At 39.3% G+C, this 22,065-nt stretch overlaps 1 protein-coding gene across 3 annotated transcripts in view; it reads right to left on the reverse strand.

Moving 5' to 3' along the window:
• The window catches only part of DMXL1 (Dmx like 1), a 75,135-nt gene that overhangs the window by 36,692 nt on the left and 16,378 nt on the right, over positions 1–22,065 (reverse strand). For all 3 annotated transcript variants that reach the window (XM_077936112.1, XM_028748590.2, XM_028748588.2), the window contains exons 6-20: positions 21,812–21,878; positions 16,930–17,105; positions 15,368–15,557; positions 15,033–15,198; positions 14,051–14,263; positions 12,365–12,609; positions 11,609–12,275; positions 11,351–11,472; positions 10,703–10,792; positions 8,634–8,736; positions 6,290–6,406; positions 4,795–5,016; positions 2,656–4,314; positions 1,279–1,389; positions 315–484 (exon numbers count right to left, since the gene is read on the reverse strand). In XM_077936112.1, the coding sequence (XP_077792238.1) occupies positions 315–484; positions 1,279–1,389; positions 2,656–4,314; positions 4,795–5,016; positions 6,290–6,406; positions 8,634–8,736; positions 10,703–10,792; positions 11,351–11,472; positions 11,609–12,275; positions 12,365–12,609; positions 14,051–14,263; positions 15,033–15,198; positions 15,368–15,557; positions 16,930–17,105; positions 21,812–21,878 (4,318 nt within the window). The remainder of the gene's footprint in view (positions 1–314; positions 485–1,278; positions 1,390–2,655; positions 4,315–4,794; positions 5,017–6,289; positions 6,407–8,633; positions 8,737–10,702; positions 10,793–11,350; positions 11,473–11,608; positions 12,276–12,364; positions 12,610–14,050; positions 14,264–15,032; positions 15,199–15,367; positions 15,558–16,929; positions 17,106–21,811; positions 21,879–22,065) is intronic.

The raw sequence follows: 22,065 nt of genomic DNA on the forward strand, positions 1-22,065 counted from the left end.
CACTGGCTGGATCCAGTTCCTCACCCCTGATTTAGCAGAAAAGGCTGAGTGTGAAAGATCCTTTCCATTGGCTACATGCCACCTTCTCCTCTCAGACTATCAATGACCGCAGGACTAAGCTTCCTTTCCCTTTGTCTAAATTGGTTCATTTGCTTTTTATATTTCTTTTCTTATCTACTTATCTTTTTTCTATCAAAAAGGTAAAATATAAAGAAAGTACACATTTTAGTTTTAGTTACCCATGCTGAAAATACTGGTGTTTTTGCTTAAGAACATTCCAAAATCATAAAACAACATGCTATCAAAGTATTTACCTTCTCAATGCATCTCCGTAAGCTATGGGTATTTCGAACCCACCATCCTACACCCATAGCTCTGAGCTCTGACCATGTTGGATCACTTTTTTGCATTGCAGGAAGCATGTTTAGCAGTTCTTCTCCTGCTACTGAATGAAACGCCCAGGCAAAATGACTAGAAGATAAGCCTAAATTGTTCAAAGAGATTATATTGTTATAGCTGTATAATTTATAACATGCTATCATGCTAAATGCTTTTTTTTTTTTTTTTTTTTTTTTTTTTTGCTTCTTGTAATCAACGTTTCAGAAGACTTTGGAGATCTTAGTATAACATCCAAAGGATCCACATCACATAATTTGGCTTTTTGCAAGTAGGCACATTAGATTTACCAGTCTAAATATGTTACGTGGGCATTTTATGGTTAAGTTGAATATGGAATTATGTCAATCTCTATAAAGCCCCCATAAGCCTTACATCAGGGGTGGGAAAACTTTTTTCAGTCTGAAGGCCACAGTCTTACTTTGGGGTAGCTAGAATATAGCCTACAAAGTCAGACATCACTCCATTCAGGAAAACAAGAGGCATTATTAAGAGTTAAATGACACATTCCAGTCAGGCAAAAGCATGAAGCAGTCAGTGCCAGTGAGGGGATGTGAAGTGAAGAGGGTAGATGACTTGGGGAGAATCCTAGAGGCTAACCGAGAGGCCTTGAGAGCCACATCTGGTCCCTGGGTCTGAGGTTCCATATACCTGCATTACATGAAGAGCCCCAAACCAAGCCAAAACAACAATTGCCCAGGCAGCCCTAGTTGTGCAATCATACAAAGGAAATCCAGTTGCTGAGTGGAGAACTATGAAAGCCTACATCAGCACAATGACAGAGCTCCCGAAGGCTAACGTTTCCTCAAAAATCAATTGTTTCTAAAAATGTTGCCCTACATAATGTAAAATTGATACTATAGGCAGAGTGAAAACCATTACCTTGGTGAAGGAGCTGGGCTCTGTGAGCAGGTGGCAACGAAGTTGTCATAAAAGAGTGAAGACGTACAGCCAAAAGAAACTTTAAACCACATTCATCAAGTGTTTCTCCTCCTATGATTAAATGTTCAGTGTATATAATTTAATTCTTCATGGAAAATGTAGATATTCATTCCACCCATCATCTTGTTTCACATCATTTAAATCGCATTAGGAACACATGGTTCGACAATTTTATAATGTCAGGAAACCAGTGTGCAGTAAAAACTGATTTACTAGCAATCAAAAACTATTCTAAATTAATATTGTAGACAATTATAGTGTTCATTAATTTGCTCACAGGCAATAAGTATAGCTGAAGTCCTGCGTAATTATATTGTGGTATTTTTCAGTGCACAATTGTGTTACATATTACATCCAGAAGGAATATAGTCTGGATACAAAGGAAATGAATGTTGGACATTTGCAAAATAATACAGTCCAGATACAACATTGGGTAGCTTAGAATGACTCTCTCCCTCATCTCTAAGTACCTACCACTAAATCAAAAACTGTAACTGCTCTATTTCATTCACAGAGCTCTTTGATTCTCAGAGGGCAGCTATCACGTTATATGCCTAAGCAAGTGTTTCAGTGGGAGGCAACTTCTGAAACCAATCAACTAACCATGTGTAAGACCTGACAAATATAAAATAAGTATAAAAGGTTCCTAAAGGGCTGAAGCCTACATGGGCTGCCATAGTTGAACTATATCCCAATATGATGCTAAACCACTGTATCCTTCAAAACCAATCCAATTAAATCCTTTCTATTGTATGCCTGTGGAATTAAGTTTCACCTACTTTGGTCCCTCAGATTTCATAGACTTCCAAACCCTTTCATAATAAACAAATACATTCTGTGACTATTAGCAATTCTAGCTAATGGATTATAACAGTATTGGCCTTTGTATTTCAAAGTGCAATCTAAACATGTTAACTCAGAACCAAGTTCCATTGTACTCCAGGGAAGTATTCAAAGGTTTTTAGCCTAAGGGCCACATCCAACATCACACAATCACAATTATCACAACAGAATGTCCCCTTCTTCTCTGCCCCCTGCAGCCTCTGTTCACATGCCCCAAAATCTGCTCCGGGTCCTCAAACTTCTCCCCACAAGCAGTTTTCTGGGGTGCAGAGGGAGAGGAGGACTCCATTCTGCCAGTGGTGTCTGTTCCCCTGACAAATGGATATCATTCGATTTCTAAAGCTTGGTTTAACTATGGACTTTAAGTATATAGCACATCAGATGAGTATCTAAACAAGCATACTGTACATAGAAATTCTGAAACAGTTTTGAGAAGGTAAATATCTCATTTAAACAAATCATGAGAAAACTCACCCTTGCTTTTGTCTCTGCTTTCTCCTATATCAGTGCTGGTAATGGCAATTGTATCGACCAAGGCCATCAAAGACATCTGCTCCATCCTGGTGAGACCGGGTAAGCTAGCGTGAAGCAAGTGCCGCGAAAGAACTTGAGCATGCTCTGGTCCAAAGTAAGTTGGACTGTACTGAGAAAGATCAATAACCTTTGGCTTTTTATCTTCTTCATCTACTTCAAACATAGTGAGATCATCCGTATGTAGATTGGAATTCTGAAAGAGATCGTCATAATTTTCATCTGCCACCTCTTGCTTCTTAAGGGTTCTTTGGTTATTAGACTTCTCTGTACATGATGTATATGAGCAGTCCTCATCTGCGGCAAGCAATGCATATAAAGGTAGTGGTGGAACAGAGTCTATTTCTGTATAGTCTGTAATAGTACATTTGCTAAATGTCATGGGGTCCCGAGTACTGCTCCCACTGGCACAGATTGAGAGAGAACGGTACCGCTTTTCATGCTCGGGATCGTCAATGGCAATAACTTCTCCAGCAATGCATTTCACAAGATGAGAGAGGATGGCTTTTGCTCTACGCACTTTCCCTAGATCCATGAGTTCCAAAAGCTGCAGAGGATGGTACTGAGGTAAAGTAGGACATAATGTATGAGCTGCTTCAAAGAGGCCAGAATCTTCCATCTCCAGGGACAGATCATATACAGTTCGTTTCCCACTCAGTTTCTGAGCAAGACTTGTCATGGATCTGGTCAATGTCCTCTTGGGTGGGTGACCACCAGATGACTGACTTTGTTTCATTAAGCTTATTATGGATGGTGTACTCCCACTGTAAGAGTCTAGAGTAACTGGTTCTTGCTTCGTAGGGGGCTGCCACTGAGAATAAACATGCATTTCACAATCCATCCCAACTACGAGGATGCCATCACGAACCCAAGATAAAGAAACAGGTAAAGGTGGTGAACCTTCTACTGATGAAACTAAATCCACGCATCTTAGCAATATAAATCTAGAAGAGCATGACGTTTTAGCATTTTCCCACACAGGCAGTACGAGCATTTCCTTACCACTTTGTTCTTGCATCTTCCCAGACAGCTGACCAAACATATACAGCTTTGCCCCAATGCCTACTGTTAGGATATGCGAGCCGTCTTCTCTAGACATCCAGTCTAGGTGAACCATATGATTTGTTCTAGGTATTAAATTCTCATTTCCATCTATCACTGAACTGCTGTCAACACCCAAAGAGTCCAATGTTGGGTTTAGCTCATCTAAGTGAAGCGTTTGTTCCAAGATCCAGCAAGAGCCTCCAGTAGATTCGCATTCAAAAATTCCAACCGTCACCAAAAAGTCTTGAGATGAACGACTGTTTATGGTTGGTGTTCGCTTATATGCCACAGCTAAGCGATTTGTATGTGCACAGCTGATTTCCAGAGCTTGGCCTGGCACAAAAAGAGCACTACTGCTAAGAAGTCCATCTTCTATTAGCAATGGCCATTCTTCCCATACATACATGCCACTGTTCGTAATACTCTCTGCTACAGACGTCACACCTGATTCCACTGCTAATCTGCACCTCCAAAACCTAACCTTACCATCTGAGCACAAAGTTGCCAGAAGATAAGGTGCACGGCATACAGGATAAATGGAAGAAGAACTCAGGTGACCTGAAATTAGGAAGAAAGAAACCCTCAGGATATCAGATAAATTTATTTTTTAAAATACTGTAAATCTCCTAGAGGTGACCAGCATTAAATGATCAACAAGTTTAAATAAAGTATAACAAGAAAAATATAGAATTCCAAACTGACAGCCCCCGCCCCCCAAAATCAGGAAGTACAAATAGAGTGGTACCTTGGCACTCGAACGGCTTGGCTCCCGAAATGGCTCCCAAACACCGCAAACCCAGAAGTGAGTGTTCTGGTTTGCGAATGTTTTTTGGAAGCCGACTGTCCGATGCGGCTTCCGCAGCTTCTAATTGAGTGCAGGAAGCTCCTGCAGCCAATTAGAAGCCGCGACTTGGTTTTTGAACAGTTTTGGGAGTTCAGTAGACTCCCGGAACAGATTAAGTTTGAGAACCAAGATACCACTGTAAATCCAAAGTTAACCCCCCCCCCCACAACCCACCCCCCCTTTAAATTACAAACCTGCTGATGGTTTGATGCTTATGATCTCTACTCCTTCTGGTAAATTCAATTCTTGACTATAGACAATTTCTGAAGAAAGAGTAAGTTGGCTGGTACTTTGAAGGTTCTCTTTGCAGGCTTGATATTTCTGAGTAAAGGAAGACTGCAGCTTCTCTTGATCTGGAGAAGTGTAAAGCTCTTCTTGAGACGCTGCTTCACATGCCTTGGAGTCTATTTTTTCATCTAAAGAAAGTGGACATTTTAGCTAGATGTATTATAAAAGCAGGTTTTTTTAAAAAATAAAAAAAATCTATACCCCATGTTTTCAAATTCTAGCCTAATCCTGGCATTGATGTTGACCTATTTTCTTTCAATGGGTTTAACATGTTTGTGAGCTCGGGGTCATGTAACAGCTATCATGAACTACCCTTGGCACTCTAAGACTTCAAGTATCCGCAAGCTCTTACAACTATTTATGTAACGGTTTAGTAGTCTGTATACTATATTTTAATACTGAAATACATTAGCAAGGGGCAACAGTCACATTCTGTCCCCATAAGCTCTACATAGGCAGACTCTAGAGATAGTGAACTTGACTTTTCAAAGCCACACATAGCAATAATAGCCAAATTATCAGACAGAGCTGTTGACAGAGTCCTTCTTTCAGATACGGGAAAATGGGTAGCCCACAGCAAATTGTTTCAAGACTAACATACCTCACATGATAGTCTGAAGATAAATGATTTAAGAACTGTAATGTATTCATTCTTGTACCGGAAATGTTATGCTGTCTACAATGCACCATTCTGCACAACGCAATCATTTTGGATTATTTGCACCAATGCAAACTGCCATATTTGTATTGATCAAATTAGTGCTACGAAGCACCTTTTACGGCTCTTTTAAAAATATTAGGCTGCACTCAAACACTGGATATGATTCAGCCCTTTTCAGTACCATTACTTTCAACAGGGGGTGTGCTTAATTGCCTCCTTAAAATCAAACACATGCAATATGCTTAACTTTAACTGAATACTACCCATGGCTGGATTTCTACCCATTGCTTTTTAGGCAGACTTTACTAATATTGGCCTGGTTTGCATTTTCCAGGAATTCTCTCTGTGTGCCTCCCTTCCTCTTGCCACGCTGCTGCTGCATCACTGACAAACTAAAATATACTTTGTTGTTTGAACCCAGGCCCACTGTTTGTTTCCTCCAAACTAGCATCAAGTCATACTATGACCAAGTATTTTCTTAGTGGTGAAGCAGCAGGGAAGTAGCAATGTAGAAACTTTATAATAAAGGATAGTTTATTTTGAGGCAAGGATAAAGAGAAAAGAAAAACTAAATCCCATGCGCGCGTGCGCACACACACACACACACACACACACACACAGACAGAACCAAAACTATTACTGAACTACAGCATTGCAATAATCATCAAAATAAGCAAGCATTTTATCAATAAATGTGCTTTATAACTTTAAAATTTACATTACAAATATAAATAACCTACCTACTGAGACCGGTATGGACTTCAAATGTAATTTCCACATATGTAACATTGAACAGTTCTGAGTATGTTCAATTACTATTAAATAGAACTTTTCAGAAAACCCATTTTTCTGATATCCTGCAAAAATGTAGACAGATTTAGTTATTAGTAGATGATAATTTGAGCAGTTGTTAACTACTGACTGGACAACGTTCATCCCTCTGTTTTATGGTATGTATGCATTCAATTTATATACTTGAAGGACCATCCTTTGTATCAGAAACTACAGAGTTTTTTACTTGTTAAGGAATCCTGTTTTTGACACAGATTTAGTATGGCACAAGCTTTCACGGAATCCAGTTCACTTATCAGATGCATGAAATGTTATCCTGGGTTGTAAGTACATATAAACATTTGGAGGGGCTGAGAACAATAAAGTCAGAAAGAACGGGGGTGCAGAGTAATGGGAGAACAATATGGTGTTAATCCTACTATTTTATTTTATTAGCAGTGGCCATTCATACACCAAATGCACAAACACACACACACAATATTTAACAAGCCAGACACTCTGGCACACCTGGTTCCATACATTTCAAAGGGATTTATTATTTCATGAGAGAGAATAAAAATTGAGCCTTAGGTCACAATTCTATGCTCAATTAGTTCAGAGTAAGTCATACTGATTTCCGTGTTGCTAAGAGCCAAAGAAGATGTGACAGTAAAGGTGTCGTTAGGAAAAACATTATTATTATTAATAATAAGAGCATGAGTGATTTTCATCAGGTTCTCAACACACAAGAAGGGAAGATTCAACTTTTACTTCCCGAAACACTATTCTGATTAGGTAAAGGCAGGCTTCTTCAAACTCGGCCCTTCAGATGTTCTTGGCCTACAACTCCCATGATCCCTAGCTAACAGGACCAGTGGTCAGGGATGATGGGAATTGTAGTCTTAAAACATCTGGAGGGCCAAGCTTGAGGAAGCCTGGGTAAAGGTAAAGGACCCCTGGATGGTTAAGTCCAGTCAAAGGCGACTATGGGGTTGCAGCGCTCATTTTGCTTTCAGGCTGAAGGAGCTGGGATTTGTCCACAGACAGCTTTCTGGGTCATGCGGCCAGCATGACTAAACCGCTTCTGGAGCAATGGGACACCAGACGGAAACCAGAGCACACGGAAATGCCATTTATAATCACATGACCACCCCAAATTGGCTTTGAGGGAAAAAAGCTCCCAGAAGTGAAAAAGGGACTTTCCCCATATGTGGGAGGGATGATTTTCACTGTGATAGTAGCTAGGGATTTAAATCTTTTCCTTCAATGTGCTCTGTTGAAAATTCCTTTACTTTTGCCACACTAAAATAAAAAATAAAAAATGTAATTTTCTAATGATGCATGAGTTCTTGGAACTAAGGGCTGACTCTAAACATGGGATTGGAATGCTGTTCAAACTCAATCCAACAAGTCCCTTTAAACATATACAAATGATTATGCATGCCATGGCAATTTGGCACTGTAGAATAGCAGCTTCTGAACAAAAGGACTACATATTCAGAATTTCAGATTACTCTTTTCTAGACTGAATCCTGTACAATAACTGGTTTATATACACAGCAGAGTGAGAGGAGAATAAAATTCAATTGTAATACAATAAAAGAAATAAACGAAGCAATAAAATACAATTAACAATCAGTATGAAAAATGGGATGGATGTGGTGTCTCCCTTCTTCAACCACAAATCCAGACACAGACCACCTGAATGAAGCTCATTGACCAGTTTGAGAAACCCTGCTTTAGAGGCAATTAAGACATTTAGTTTGGCTCTTAGCAACATTTGGCCTTCTGCGTTGGCCAGCATGGGAAATCTTTGGCAGATATGCCTTGTGGACATGAACATTTGTGAAACTATTTTGTTTTTAAAGACTAAAAATGAATTTTAGGAGACACAATTATAACTAATAGTATACAAGGTAAACTGTCAAAAAACCAGAAGTTAGTATAGTCATTTCAGAACACTTATCATTCCACAGAATCTATAAGATGTTTAAATTTTAAAATAAAAAGACAATTAAAACCATACCGCAACAGCACACCACGTTACAACAGCTAAAGCAGGTAGACAATTTTTTAAGTGGTCCACCAAGACCTTCAGCAATCTTCAAGTAGCCCATGGGAGGCAAGTTTGGGAACCACTGCTCTAAAATATTAACAGTATGCTAGGATAAGCCTGTTGCTTACGGGACAGGAATCCCATTTTCTTACTATAGTTAGAATACAGTCACTGCTTTAGATTTCATATTTTCACAAATTGTTACACAGTCGTAATGCCATTGTATTGAGAAGTTACTAAAGACAGATATGCTTTACCAGAGTCAGGTAACATGGTGTTTTTCTCAGACAGTCTATTTTCATGATTATTCAAAATGAAATCTTCTTGAAAAACGTGAAGTAGCTGCATTTTCCCACCATGCTAAATAATAAAAAAGCATATTAAAATACAACATTCTGCCCACATTAAATAGTCTCAAACAGAATATGTTGAAAATATGCAATACTTTGTTGAACACATTTTCAGGAGGCAAGGGGTGGATTAGCCCCTGAGAGGTTGATAGAAAAATCAGGGAAGAGGAGTCCCTAGAGAACCTAGAGCTAGAGCAGTCTGTTGATTCTCTTAAGATGGGACCTTCCCAGAGAGTGGTAATAATGCGTACTTTTATTTCTTTGTGGCCCAACCCTATAAGCCGTAGAATAAAAGCAGCAATGGCTATACTGCTCCACCTCTACTGGTGTAATACTGCCTCCCTAACCTCCTAGATGATGAGCTGTTGAAGCCATCAAAGAAAATTGGCACAGACTTAGTTCCTTCCACAGTCTGGAGTCACAAAGCAAGATGACCCAGGGGTCTCAAACTGACTCAGCGCTGTGCTGCCAATAGCGTGAGAGGATGACTCATAATAGGCTTCCTTCAGCATCACTGCCACCTCCTCCTCCTCAATGTGTTTCATCTTCTTTGCAACTATACAACCTCATCCAACCACTGATTAAATGAAGTCTGTATTCCCTTAAGTTTTACCTCTTATGGTTGTTTTAACTGTGTGTCTTTTAGTTCTTATCTGTTTTAGTTATCAGTTTTTATCCATCCATTATCCATGTTTAATCTCGTATTCTATTCACATGTTTTATCCTATGCCTGTTTCTTTGTTCTTATTTGCTTTAACAATTATCTGTCCAAATGCTAACTGCTATTTTATTTATATGTTTTTCTTATGCTGGTCTGTGACTGTAATAAAGTTCATTCATTCATTCATTAGAGAAAACTTCCAAAAACCTAACTTATTCACCAATTCATTTTTCTGGATCAATGCATATTCATCCCAAAGAGGGAAGTATCACACAGTGTGAGGAATTCATTGGTTTGCATGTTATTTGGCACGACAATGCCAAGTGACGCAGAGATGAGATGAACTGAATTTAAGATTAGGAAAAACTGTCTGTAAGATTTGGGTATTTGCCACCTCTGTTCTCATCTGGTCAAATGAAGTGATGGGAAGTTCTGGCCAAAGCGATGTGTTCTGCTTTGTGTATAAAGGATGTAGAAATGTTTGTTTGGGCACGGATAAGGCATCTCCTTGCTGTGGTGTCCATTCTACTTTCTGTAGTGGCTGGGGGATGTGGCAGGCTGATTTGCTGTAACTTTACACCTTTCTTTTAATAAAGTCTGAGGCAATTTTATAGGAGGTGGCAACTGGTTAGTAGCATCCCCTGACTCTGGGCAGAGAAGGGTGGGGTAGTACTTTTCTACCTACGCTAGTAGACTCATACCCAGTTATAGAGGACAAAGAGATTCCAGTTTTCCCCAGACCAGCTGTCAATGACTGGGAAACTCACCACAACCCTGGCAGGATACTTCACTTCCCTGCTGAACTGAGCTGAGGGGGCCAAGGCTGGGAAGCAGTGTGCTTACGGCCAGTTTGGTGGTGGGAAGGAAGGTTAGTCCTTCTCACAACATAAATAAAAAGACAATCTTTGCAAAGCTTGTCCCATTCCTCAGCCAAGACCCTGTTCTTACAGTGCCAGATAGGGCCATTCTCCTTCCCCAGGATGGGATCATAATGATTAGACCTTGCCTGGCCTTGTTGGGATGAGCTAACCCTGAAGGTCTTGGAATGTCCTCTAGGATAAGGTTATCGGATATTTTTCAATGAATCCGGGGACACTTTTCAACTTCAATGGATTTTGTATGGGGACTGATTTGTAAATCCGGGGACTGTCCCTGGGAAATGGGGACGTCTGGTAACCTTACTCTAGGAATCACAGGAGAAAACAGAGTATTTTGCTCATTTTTTCAGGAGGCATATTATTTCTAGAAAACAGGTTATTTCTTTTGAATAAAATAAAACCATGATGTTTCCACCCACAAAATGCAAGCGCCTTACCAGCTCTGTAATGGAATTCAACTCTACAATGCATCCTGGTCTAGCTGTGGATTGTTGACTTATGATGTTAAAAACTTCACCAACGTATTTCTGTAAAGTTATAAAGGTCAGTAGTTACAATTTTTGAGATTACATCCAGTCATATCTCATAAACCATTGTCTGAATCCTAATATAATGTAATCACTTGGGACTTTATGAGAAGGTATTTCTGCTTTACTTAACAAAGAGTGAGAATTTTTATTTTTGTGAATTCCTTAAGGCAATACAAGTTTTGTTCTGATAAATCTGGGTCAGGGATGGGGAACCTGTGGTTTGCTACGTATTTTGTGATTACAACTCCCATCATCCCAGGTCATTGGTCATTCCAGGTGGGGTTGATTAGAACTGGATTCCAGAAACATTTAAGGGGACACAGATTTTCCCATGCATGATCTAAGCAAAGCTCAAAAACATAAAAATCCCCATATAATTGCAGGAGCCAAGATAAATCAAGCCTGAAAAAGATTAGTCATACTTTTTTAAACTACAGGGCAAGCTAGACTTGGTGCATGTGGCAGGAGTTTAATCCTCCCCCTGTGATTTTTCTGTTAGATTATGTTAGATTTCTGTTAATTATGTAATTAACAAGCCTATTGGCCTTTACTTACAGAAATTCCTGGATTTGATAGCTCACAGAGAAGTTTTTTGGCATCTATTATAGCTTGATACAGTCTCAAATATTGTCCATCACTTGCAACAAAGCAAGCACTTGGTGAATTACAGTATGCACCTAAAGGCAATTATGAACAGTCTGATTAGGTAAAAAAGATCAACAAGTACCGATACATTTACACACAGTTTTATTCAGATATCATTATGAGTTGTTGCTATGTTCCTTATTTTATTTATTTATAGGAGGGACTTACCTAGGCAATAACTGGGTATAAGGGTAGGCAGCCACGCCACATTTGAAAAGGCAGAGACATGAAGAGAATTAATTCTTGCAAGCTCAGAAACTCCACCAGAAAAAGATAACGGCCCAACTGGATCAACTCTCCAAAGGATAAGTTCACTGTAAACAGCAGTGAGATCCTGTGATGCGGTTGCTGTGCCTTCATCTTGAAGTCTCGATGGTGAGACGTCACACGAATCTTTTATGCTGTCAACAGCCGGTGTCCTTATTGCATTATGATGAGAGGTTGTAAGTAGCAATGGAAGTACTGAATGACAAGCCAAGTCATTAAGATGGAAGCGATGACCACAATATCTTGATTTGTGGGAAATACTGAGTACAACTGAAAAGGCAGATTCCTCTGCAAAGCTGACCAGCCATTGGTTTAGAGACCCATCTGCATGTTTGGAAATCATCATAACATTTGGGGTGAAGATGCTTAATTTTAAGCTGTTGGTTGATTTACTATGGCCCGAAGAGATTAACATCGAGCAGGAACGCCCAAGGCTAGATGGTTTCTGTTTGCCTTGTTGAAGAGCAAGATCCACATTCTTTGTACAAGCGTACATCACTACACTTTTGCAGAGCGAATTTGCATCACCAGTAGGGAAGGCCACAGGAATCCTCGAAACAAACGACACCTAAAAACAGAAATGGTACGGAGAAGCATTGGAATCAAGTGGAACACCTCAAAACTATTTAAAAAATTTATTCAGAAGAGCCACAGTACCTGTACTTGGCGAAACATGCCTGGCTGGTACTCATCTAGCCAATCTACATGCCATACTAACAGTGACCCATCCATAGGATGAATACTAAACAACATGTCTGCATTTTTATTCCATTCAGACAGCTGTACTTCAATCTCATGATCAACAATAGAAGATGACAAGGGGATATAGCTTGAATTTGGAGCTGGTTTTTCACCAGCAAGTTCTTGATTTCCTTTTTGATCTTCTCTATTGCCATCGGTTTCTGGTGAGAGAAAAAAGTGTCGCTGTCAAGAGATCCGCACACTGAAACCATCCTTATACTTACAGGCAATTTGACGTTTTACAGCATTTTCTAGAACTCAAAAAGTTCTAGCAGGTTGAAACAGACATCTCCTATACCCGTACATTGACCTAGCACACATTACTTAGACCACAGCTAAGTTTGACTGTGGTTTAAAGGTGAAGGGCAGTGTGTAAGTGAACAGGGAGGAAATAGCTGCCTCTTCATGCCACCCTTTGCTCCTGCCGTGATACTGGGAGTTAAATCAAAGTTACGCTCAAACCAAGACTCAGAGCTGACTCTATCCAATCAACCCACAAGCTGTAACCAAGACTTGTTCTTGACTTACACCTCAAGACTTTGTCTGGCAAAGACAAGCCACAAGTCAAGGTTCAGATGTAATGGTAGCGTGGCAGCAGTGGGAGACGGGAGAGTAAATTTGCTGTTATTTTTTCCTTGTGCACCTGCATGCTGGACAGTCACCTTTAAACCATCTTTAAATTTAACTTTTTTCAAGTGACATGTGAATGAGACCACTTTGCCAAATATCCATGTTCAATATCTCTCCATCAATAATTTTCTATGGCTGCCAATAATTTACTATGACTATTTTCAAAAATATTTTATATTTGGTTTATCTAACAAAGCAATGTTCACATGAGGGATATTCCTTGTTCTGTGGGTAATTAATGTCTGATTTAAAGCGCTTTAAATGAAATATTCAAAATCTAGAGGTCATGGCTTCAAGATTAAGAGTTACACAGACAAAGAACTCTCTTGTGCACTTAGGGAAAGAATTCAAAATTTTGCAAGTGGGCTTTCACACATACAATAGGAATCCTCCTTCCTCTCCTCCCCCTGCAACCCTCTGTGTGCTCTCAAAATCTGTTGGAGAAGATTCCAATCCTCTGGAGCACATTTTAAATGTGCCTGTTAAGACATACAAAACCCTAAACAGCCTCGGTCCTGTATACCTGAAGGAGCGTCTCCACCCCCATCGTTCAGCCCGGACACTGAGATCCAGCGCCGAGGGCCTTCTGGCGGTTCCCTCATTGGAGAAGTGAGGCTACAGGGAACCAGACAGAGGGCCTTCTCGGTAGTGGCACCCGCCCTGTGGAACGCCCTCCCATCAGATGTCAAAGAGATAAATAATTACCTGACATTCAGAAGACATCTTAAGGCAGCCCTGTTCAGGGAAGTTTTTAATATGTAACGCTGTACTGTTTTTAACACTGATTGGGAGCCGCCCAGAGTGGCTGGGGAAACTCAGCCAGATGGGCGGGGTATAAATAATAAATTTATTATTATTATTATTATTATTATTATTATTATTATTATTATTATTATTATTATTAAATTAGTGTATTATAGGCATTACATTGTTTCCAAAAAGAGTCAAACAAACCAATAGTAGTCACTTTACCTTCATCAGATTTTATCTCTGTCTGATTAGACTCTTCAGTGCTGACCTCTGAAGAAATATGCTCAAAACTCTTTTTTAGTTGCTGTAGAAAGACTTCCATTGATAGGGTAAAATGCAATTCTTTATTATTCAGCCAGTGTACAACAAAAGGCCCACTCTTTTCTTCATTTTCATTAAGACTCAGAGACATGATGGAAGGGAGCAAAGGAATGTCTACAAGCAAAAGACTAAATTTACATTCTCTTCAAGATGTACCATAACTTTTAAACTATTTCCTTTTTAGTAAGTAAAACTTAACTGCATTAGAAGATGAACATTAACACAAACATGCAAAAATCACAGGGCAGTTAATCCTACATTTCTTTAATAAAGCACACCCAGAGATATACATAGACCCCACTCCCCTCTGCCCACAAAAAAAGAGAATACAAATATGACTACTTGAAAGTAGGTTATTAACATCTCAAGGATTCATGTCCGAAATTCAAAGAGCTTTTAAAAGTACACCTGAAGATTTTGGGCATGCCCATTGGGATTTCTGATTTTCTTTTATTTCAGCAGCAGAAACTAAATGTTATCTGACACAAGGAAGAAGGGCATGTCCAATGGACAAAGACCAGTCTGGTTTTCTTGTCTTTGGCTGCAAGGTGCCAATATAACCCAACCATGGCATGTGTGATTCACTTCCAAAGAAACTAAACAAATTATATGGCATAGTTTCATTTGAGCATTCGAGGTTTTTGTTATTGTTATAAAATTTATATACCACCCTTCATGCAAAGATCTCAGGGCCCTGTTCCAGTTAACATAAATTATCTTCTATTAATCATCTTCAGCAGCAGTCAAAGCCTCGAACTGAAGCCATGCTAAGCTTTATATCATCATTATTCACAGTCAGACAGTATGTCTATATTACTTTTGCAGGAGAATTTTAAAATGAACTGTATCCACTTATAAAGCAAAAATTGGCATTCATAATCACCTGTGGCTGGGTTGATGCTGGCAGCAATGTGGAAGTGGCAAAGTGCATTTGATTGCAGCGGAGTGTTTCGATGAACTTCGTGAGCGTCTTGCTGATGCGGCAAGTATCCAGTATGTGCAAGTGCTATTGACCTCCTTCTTCCTCGTCGAAAGGGCTTTAGATTTAACTGTTGAGAAAATGACATGTTGTACAAAAGCAGAAAAGGAATCTAGCAGCAGCAATATAGCTCAGATTGCTGTTTCTCAACAGTCAGCAAGTTACTTTGGTTGTTACTTTAAATACAAAACTATAATGATCTGGGAGGCTTACTCAAAGTCAGGTAATTATCTTCTTACCTCTAAAGCATTTTTCATGCTTTCTTTACTAGAAGCATTCCTCTTAAAGTTATTAGTTGACTTCACAGGTTCAGGCAAATGGTTGTATCCACCTCCATATAACAGACTGTCATTTGGCAACAAAGTCTCTGCCCAGAGACGGCATATATTATCTTTGCAGCATGTCAACAGCACATTACATACGGCACCACTAGGACAGGGAAAAAGTTGTTTTTAAATTCTGCAGGGGTTTCTGAATTTTATACTATGCAAGTCATATTTTTCTGCTTTGAAGTCAATACTACACATGAATACTTGGAAATAACTTTTTAAAGAAAATGTAAGACATGTTCCTATTTCCTTACCACCCTTCTACAGCAACAGTATGATGCAAGTTAGGGCAACTCAAGCCACAGTGGGCTTGGATATATTAGGTTTCTGCTTTGTTTCCCTATAGCCAAGGATATTCGGATGCTATTTGTGCAACACTGGTGAGGACACAAACTGCTAACGTCATATGTACAGTGGTACCTCGGTTTTCAAACATAATCCATTCCGGAAGACAGTTTGAGTTCCGAAACATTCAAAAACCAAGACTCAATAGCTGACAGCTAGGTCTTCAGATCTTGCACTCAGAAGCCACATAGCACATTCGAATTCCAAGGCTTATTCGAAAACCAAAGCATTTACTTCCGGGTTTTCGGCGTTCGAAAACCGAAACGTTTGACTTCCGAGATGTTTGAAAACTGAGGTACCACTGTATAAGATTTCCTACAATTAGTGTGATCGTTATTAAGTGACTCTCATTTGATGACTATGCTCCACTCACAAATCTATAAAACTAAGCAATTACTCAGTGCTGAGGCAGTGATGGAGAACGAAAATGTGGCCAGACAGCGCGCTGCTGAAATCACTTACTAACTGTATTATAGGAACTTTTATGCCCACCAGCCAGGTAGATTAAGGTATTTTTCATTTAATGTCAGAACACATGTACGGAACTGATGTCAATTTTGCCAAAGTGTCGTACAGCAGACCTTCAGTGTGTTATGAGCGTGGGATGGTTCACAACGCTTTGCACTGTGGCAGATATTTTACATGCTGCTTGAGGCATTTTATGGAAGCCTATTACGTGCAGTAGCAGTGGATAGCATGGTGGAGGGTGCGCCACTCACCTGACATTTCTATGCTCCCGTTGCTGCTGAATACTGGGATGTAGAAGGGGAGCAATGAGATGGTGGTAAGGTCAGTGCTGTGCAAACACACTGCCAAGAGCATCGTATTGGTTCCACCAGTTTGCACTGTACTGACCTTAACCCTCCCATTTTCTGTTCTGATCAGCAGCAGCAACTCAGCTGGAGGGAGGTCAGGTATGTAGCACAGCCCGACCTCACGGTCTACTACTGATTATATAGCTCCATTATCTTATCTGTTTTGGGAAGACTTACTTAGATTCATCTGAATGTTGACCCAACCATGGCTGATTAAATAAACACTGGCACAATTTTGAGAGCACAAGGCAAAATTTGAAAGCATTCACAATTTCTACCAATTCAAAGATGGAACAGTGATAAAATGCTCACCGTGGCATGTAGTTACTTGTCTTTCGCCAGGAGAACCCATTAACAGACCGAGGATGAACCAAGTAAATAAATGAGAAGCCTACTTCCTGTGGGATTGCTTCTGGTGCTGTAACTGGAGGTGTGACTGCTGATTTCCAGCTATCAGTGTTATACCACACCTTTACAAGACAATCATCCTAGCAAAGAAAAAGTGATATATATTAGAACACTATTATCCATAATTGCTACACAGAGATAATTTTTCCGCTTTTGCTCACTCTTAAATAAGCTGAATAGAATTATTTTCAACAGAATTATTTAATCATGTTAAATGGAGGATGAAGTCACCTTTCCCCCATAAAAACAACTTTTAAAAATTCTTCTTAATCTGTGGTTCATAATTTCTGCCAATTATTTTTAATGAACTCCATCCCTCACCAGGGCCACTTCTTTTTGAAAAACGTAAGCAGCAGCAAAAAAAGTCCATACTCTTTCTGCAAGAAGAGCCAAAGGAGACTCCATTTCTCTCCCGAGTTCTCTGCCCTTGTCCAATCCTGGTTTCTATACATGTTTGATTCCCATGACACTCATCCACCCTCTGGTTGTGAGTACAGAAACAAAAATATAAAATGCTTTGCACTAAATGCTGATCTGCCTCACCTTGCATGAACTTCTCAGCTACTGACAGATTCATAGCTGGCTTATTTTAACTGAAACTCATAACTCATTTTTATATGTGTAACTAGTATGTATGTAAACAAGGGGAAAATTTGGTATTTTAGTATGCCATGCAGTTAAGATATCTGAACCATCATCAGAGCCCAGGAAGAAAGAATCACTGAAAAATCCAGTATAATAGAAAAACGGTTACTGAAAATAATAAAGAGAAAATGGAATGTGAATGAAGAAAGATTAGATAATTATTCAAGAAAGAGATAAGTAGTTGTAAAAATTACAGAATTAATAGTCTGTTTTAAAAAAATGTAGTCTATAGTCCAAGGATGCCAAGAAGTTATGACTACATGAGATAACAATAGAAAAGCATAAGCATAAAGATATCAATGAAGCACTAGAGAGAAGCTCCTGAAGGGCAAGATTTATCATGCTGTTTTAAAGGGCTGTTAAAGGCTTATTTGGAATTTAAATAAGAATGTGCATTGGCATAGAAGGTGCTATTAAAATAAATTTAAGGTCTGAAAAAAGAAAAATATCAATGGAAGTTTTCATAAGATTTGCTAATTACAGAGTAAAAGATGCAATTCAGATAAATGTTTGGACAGGGTATTCACTTAAAAAAGACAATACAGAGGCTGATATTTTAGCAGGTATGCATCTGAAAATATTAAGAAGAAACCAGTAATTTTTGACCATTTGTTTAAGAGAGAGACAGATGAGGGACTACTTTTATTCTTAAGTTTTTGTTTGGAAAAGAATGGATTGCACTGCAGAATACCAAAGAAGGTCAACACTTGTTAGACATAATCAATGGTTCTCTCCCACAAGCAAATAAAACCTAACCACTTAATGCTAGGCTGCTGTTATTAATCCTTTCATCTCTCTCAAGCAGAAACAGTTTGAAATTCTTGAGAAAGTAAGGGAAGGGAAGGGAGAAATGAAACATGGACAAAATAATAAGAGAAAAATGTATAACTGAATAATGGATAATTTAAGATTACCGTCTGTTAACGTATGGAGACTGAATTAACTCAATAAATGCATAAACATCATTAGGCTATTGAAAAAAGCAAAAAGCTTCAATAATTCTCCTCCAGTAGAAACATAATTTAAGAAAGAGATTAAAAATATCTGGATGCCTTTACACTGAGCTCAGATAAGAGAAGAGAAGAAAAGAAAGGGCAGTATATTATTGCTGAAGGTTTAACCGCCATTAAGAATACAGAATGGATAAAAGACCCATCTGAACGTTGTATTTTTGGCATAGAGACAATAGTCAATAAACCTTTTATGACATTTATATCTGTTTATCTTTTATTATAATAGTAAGAGTTCAAGGAACAATAAATTCATAGGCCTCAGTCCAGTACACCTGAAGGAGCGTCTCCACCTCCATCGTTCTGCCTGGACACTGAGGTCCAGTGCCAAGGGCCTTCTGGCGGTTCCCTCGCTGCGAGAAGCCAAGTTACAGGGAACCAGGCAGAGGGCCTTCTCGGTAGTGGCACCCGCCCCATGGAACGCCCTCCCACCAGATGTCAAAGAGAAAAATAACTACCAAACTTTTAGAAGACATCTGAAGACATCTGAAGGCAGCCCTGTTTAGGGAAGTTTTTATGTTTAATAGGTTTAATAGGATATTGTATTTTAGTGTTTTATTGGAAGCCACCCAGAGTGGCTGGGGAAACCCAGCCAGATGGGCGGGGCATAAATAATAAAATTATTATTATTATTATTATTATTATTATTATTATTATTATTATTTAATATGTTCCAGGCACAGACCGTACAAACTTCAGCTCGCACAATGAGACTTTCACTTTCTCCTCCTCCCCACTGCAGCTCTCTTTATGTCTTCAAAATTTGCTCCAAAGGGGTTGGGAGACTCTGATTTTGGGGTTGCACAGGGGACTGGAGAGGAAGATGAAGTCTGCATGAGCAGAAGTCTGAGCAATGCTGGATTCTATGCATACATTCTTTGCGGGGCAGAAATTAAAAGAATAATACAGTGCATTACATAAATTTACACATGATATTTTAGACTAGAATAAGCAACATGAGTTAAGATTTATGAACACTGGTTCTAACTGGCAACTAACTATATATGATTAATCCATATTTCTGTTGTATTATACTATCCTTTCACCAACTTACTATTGTATATTTGTATTGCAAATAATTCAGATAAATGTGTTTTTAAAAGAAAATTAACAGAAACAGGCTTACTTCTATTTTCAGGGATGAAGGCATACAAAATAGCTAAGGTAATATATCTATTAGAGCAGGCATGTCCAAAGTCTGTTTTGGGGGCCTAATCCGGCCCCTGTTGCTGTATATGTACTGGGGTAAAATCCCCCCAAAAAGCTGAACAACTTCAGTCCTAAGAAAAGCTCTATGTAAGAGTTGAATCCGGCCTCTTTCAAAGAAACAAGTCCTTAATTGGGTTTGGGTGTTGTACATTTAAAACACCTATTACTACTTTGTCCCCTTTCTGAAGCCTTCCCTAACGGATAGAGTCAGTCCTAAAAACTTCAATCCTAAAAAAACCTCAACAACTTTAGTCAGCTCTCACGCATGTTTACTTCATCAAATCTGGCCCTCTTTGAAAAAAGTTTGGGTATTAGAGTAACTACTGTCAGTGTTAAAGTATTTTCTTAAATGGGCATCCAATAATAAATAGCAGCTACACATTTCCCTTAATTTTGGCACTATAGCCAAATATGTCAATTCCACAGAAAGTCATTCTGTCTGAAAAACAAGCATCACATGATTGCATCTTAGGCCTTAGGGGAAGTGTTAGTTGCTTCAAACAGATCACCATGTTATTGCAATATTGTGCTTCTGTGCTGATGATTATTCATCCGAAGAGCACAAGAACTGTGAAATCCAATACGTTAAGAGAAAAAAAACACCACACTGGATTTTAAGTTAGCTGATCTTTTGTCCAAAATTTAGTTTATAAGGGTGACTTATTATAACGAGCAGGACGCGGGTGGCACTGTGGGTAAAACCTCAGCACCTAGGACCTGCCGATCGTATGGTCGGCGGTTCGAATCCCCGCGGTGGGATGAGCTCCCGTCGTTCGGTCCCAGCTCCTGCCCACCTAGCAGTTCGAAAGCACCCTTAAGTGCAAGTAGATAAATAGGTACCGCTTTATAGCGGGAAGGTAAACAGCATTTCCATGTGCTGCGCTGGTGCTGGCTCGCCAGAGCAGCTTCGTCACGCTGGCCACGTGACCCGGAAGTGTCTCCGGACAGCGCTGGCCCCCGACCTCTTAAGTGAGATGGGCGCACAACCCTAGAGTTGGACACGACTGGCCCATACGGGCAGGGGTACCTTTACCTTTACTATTATAACGAGCAATTTATTTTACTTATAAATTTGGATAGCACTCTTCATCTGAAGATCGCAGGGCGGCCCACAACATAAAATTGGAAATTATATTGTATGACTTATTCTTAATATTCTTGGAGGAAACTAAATTATGATTTGTGGAATCTGTAATTTCCTCTTCTTTCAAGCAATTTATGACACTGTTGCAGCATCACAGTTGCTCCATGGATGAGTAAAGTTTGGGAAGATAGGGGCTTTCGCAAAACCACAGACTTACATAGCCGATTAGCTACAGTATGTGGACTACAACTTTCCAGTCTTTGGCTTGTTAATCACTTATGACTATGTCTGCATGCTGAACATTCTACAAGGCATAGGAGTATCACAGCTAAGCCTGCTTTGCCCTGCCTTTAAAAGCTTGGTGGTGGTCATGTTAACCCATTGGGACAAATGAGCTTCTTGTCCTGAACTTTGACTCAGGACTACTGCTTCTAGCCCAGCTAGTCCTATCATTCCTGTTGCCTAGTCCAAGCTCTGAGGCTGTTATGATACTATGCTTGTTGCTGAGCCTGTACCTTTAATCTCCCTGTATAAAGATCTCTTCCTTATTCTCAAATAAGAACCTCTGTCGCCATAGTCTGAGTGGAAGCCAAGATAGGTAGCACCTATAAACTGCCCTCCCCTCGTCTTTCTATAGTCACATGAGATGGAAAATGACTTAAAATGTGTGTGGAAGAATATCAACATTGTATCCCTGGTTTTATTGGTTCTTTTCATTTTACCGCTTTTTTACAAAAATGTTTTATTGTACTCTTTGTTGCTTTAATGCTATAAGCAGAAAGGCTAGGTGTGAAGTTAAAATAATAAATATATTTCAGATCCCATGAAACTGGTTTACCTTTCCTGCAGTAGCAAAAAATTCCCCATCTGGTGAAAACTTCATTAGCTGAACTTCAGAAGCAGTTCTGTGAACAGCAGAAAAGAAAAGGGGTAAAAAAATGTTCATCGTGATTTGATACCTCAAAAGCTTAATAAACCTGAACTTGAGTTAAATATTAGAGTTAGCAAAATCACTTATTTGAAATTCAATTATTTTTGTTTTCGTTGCAGATGATTAATTGCAAAACTGATGATACAACTTATGTGGTTTAC

The sequence above is a fragment of the Podarcis muralis genome, chromosome 11 (assembly GCF_964188315.1).
Source record: "Podarcis muralis chromosome 11, rPodMur119.hap1.1, whole genome shotgun sequence".
In the NCBI taxonomy this organism is placed as follows: domain Eukaryota; kingdom Metazoa; phylum Chordata; class Lepidosauria; order Squamata; family Lacertidae; genus Podarcis; species Podarcis muralis.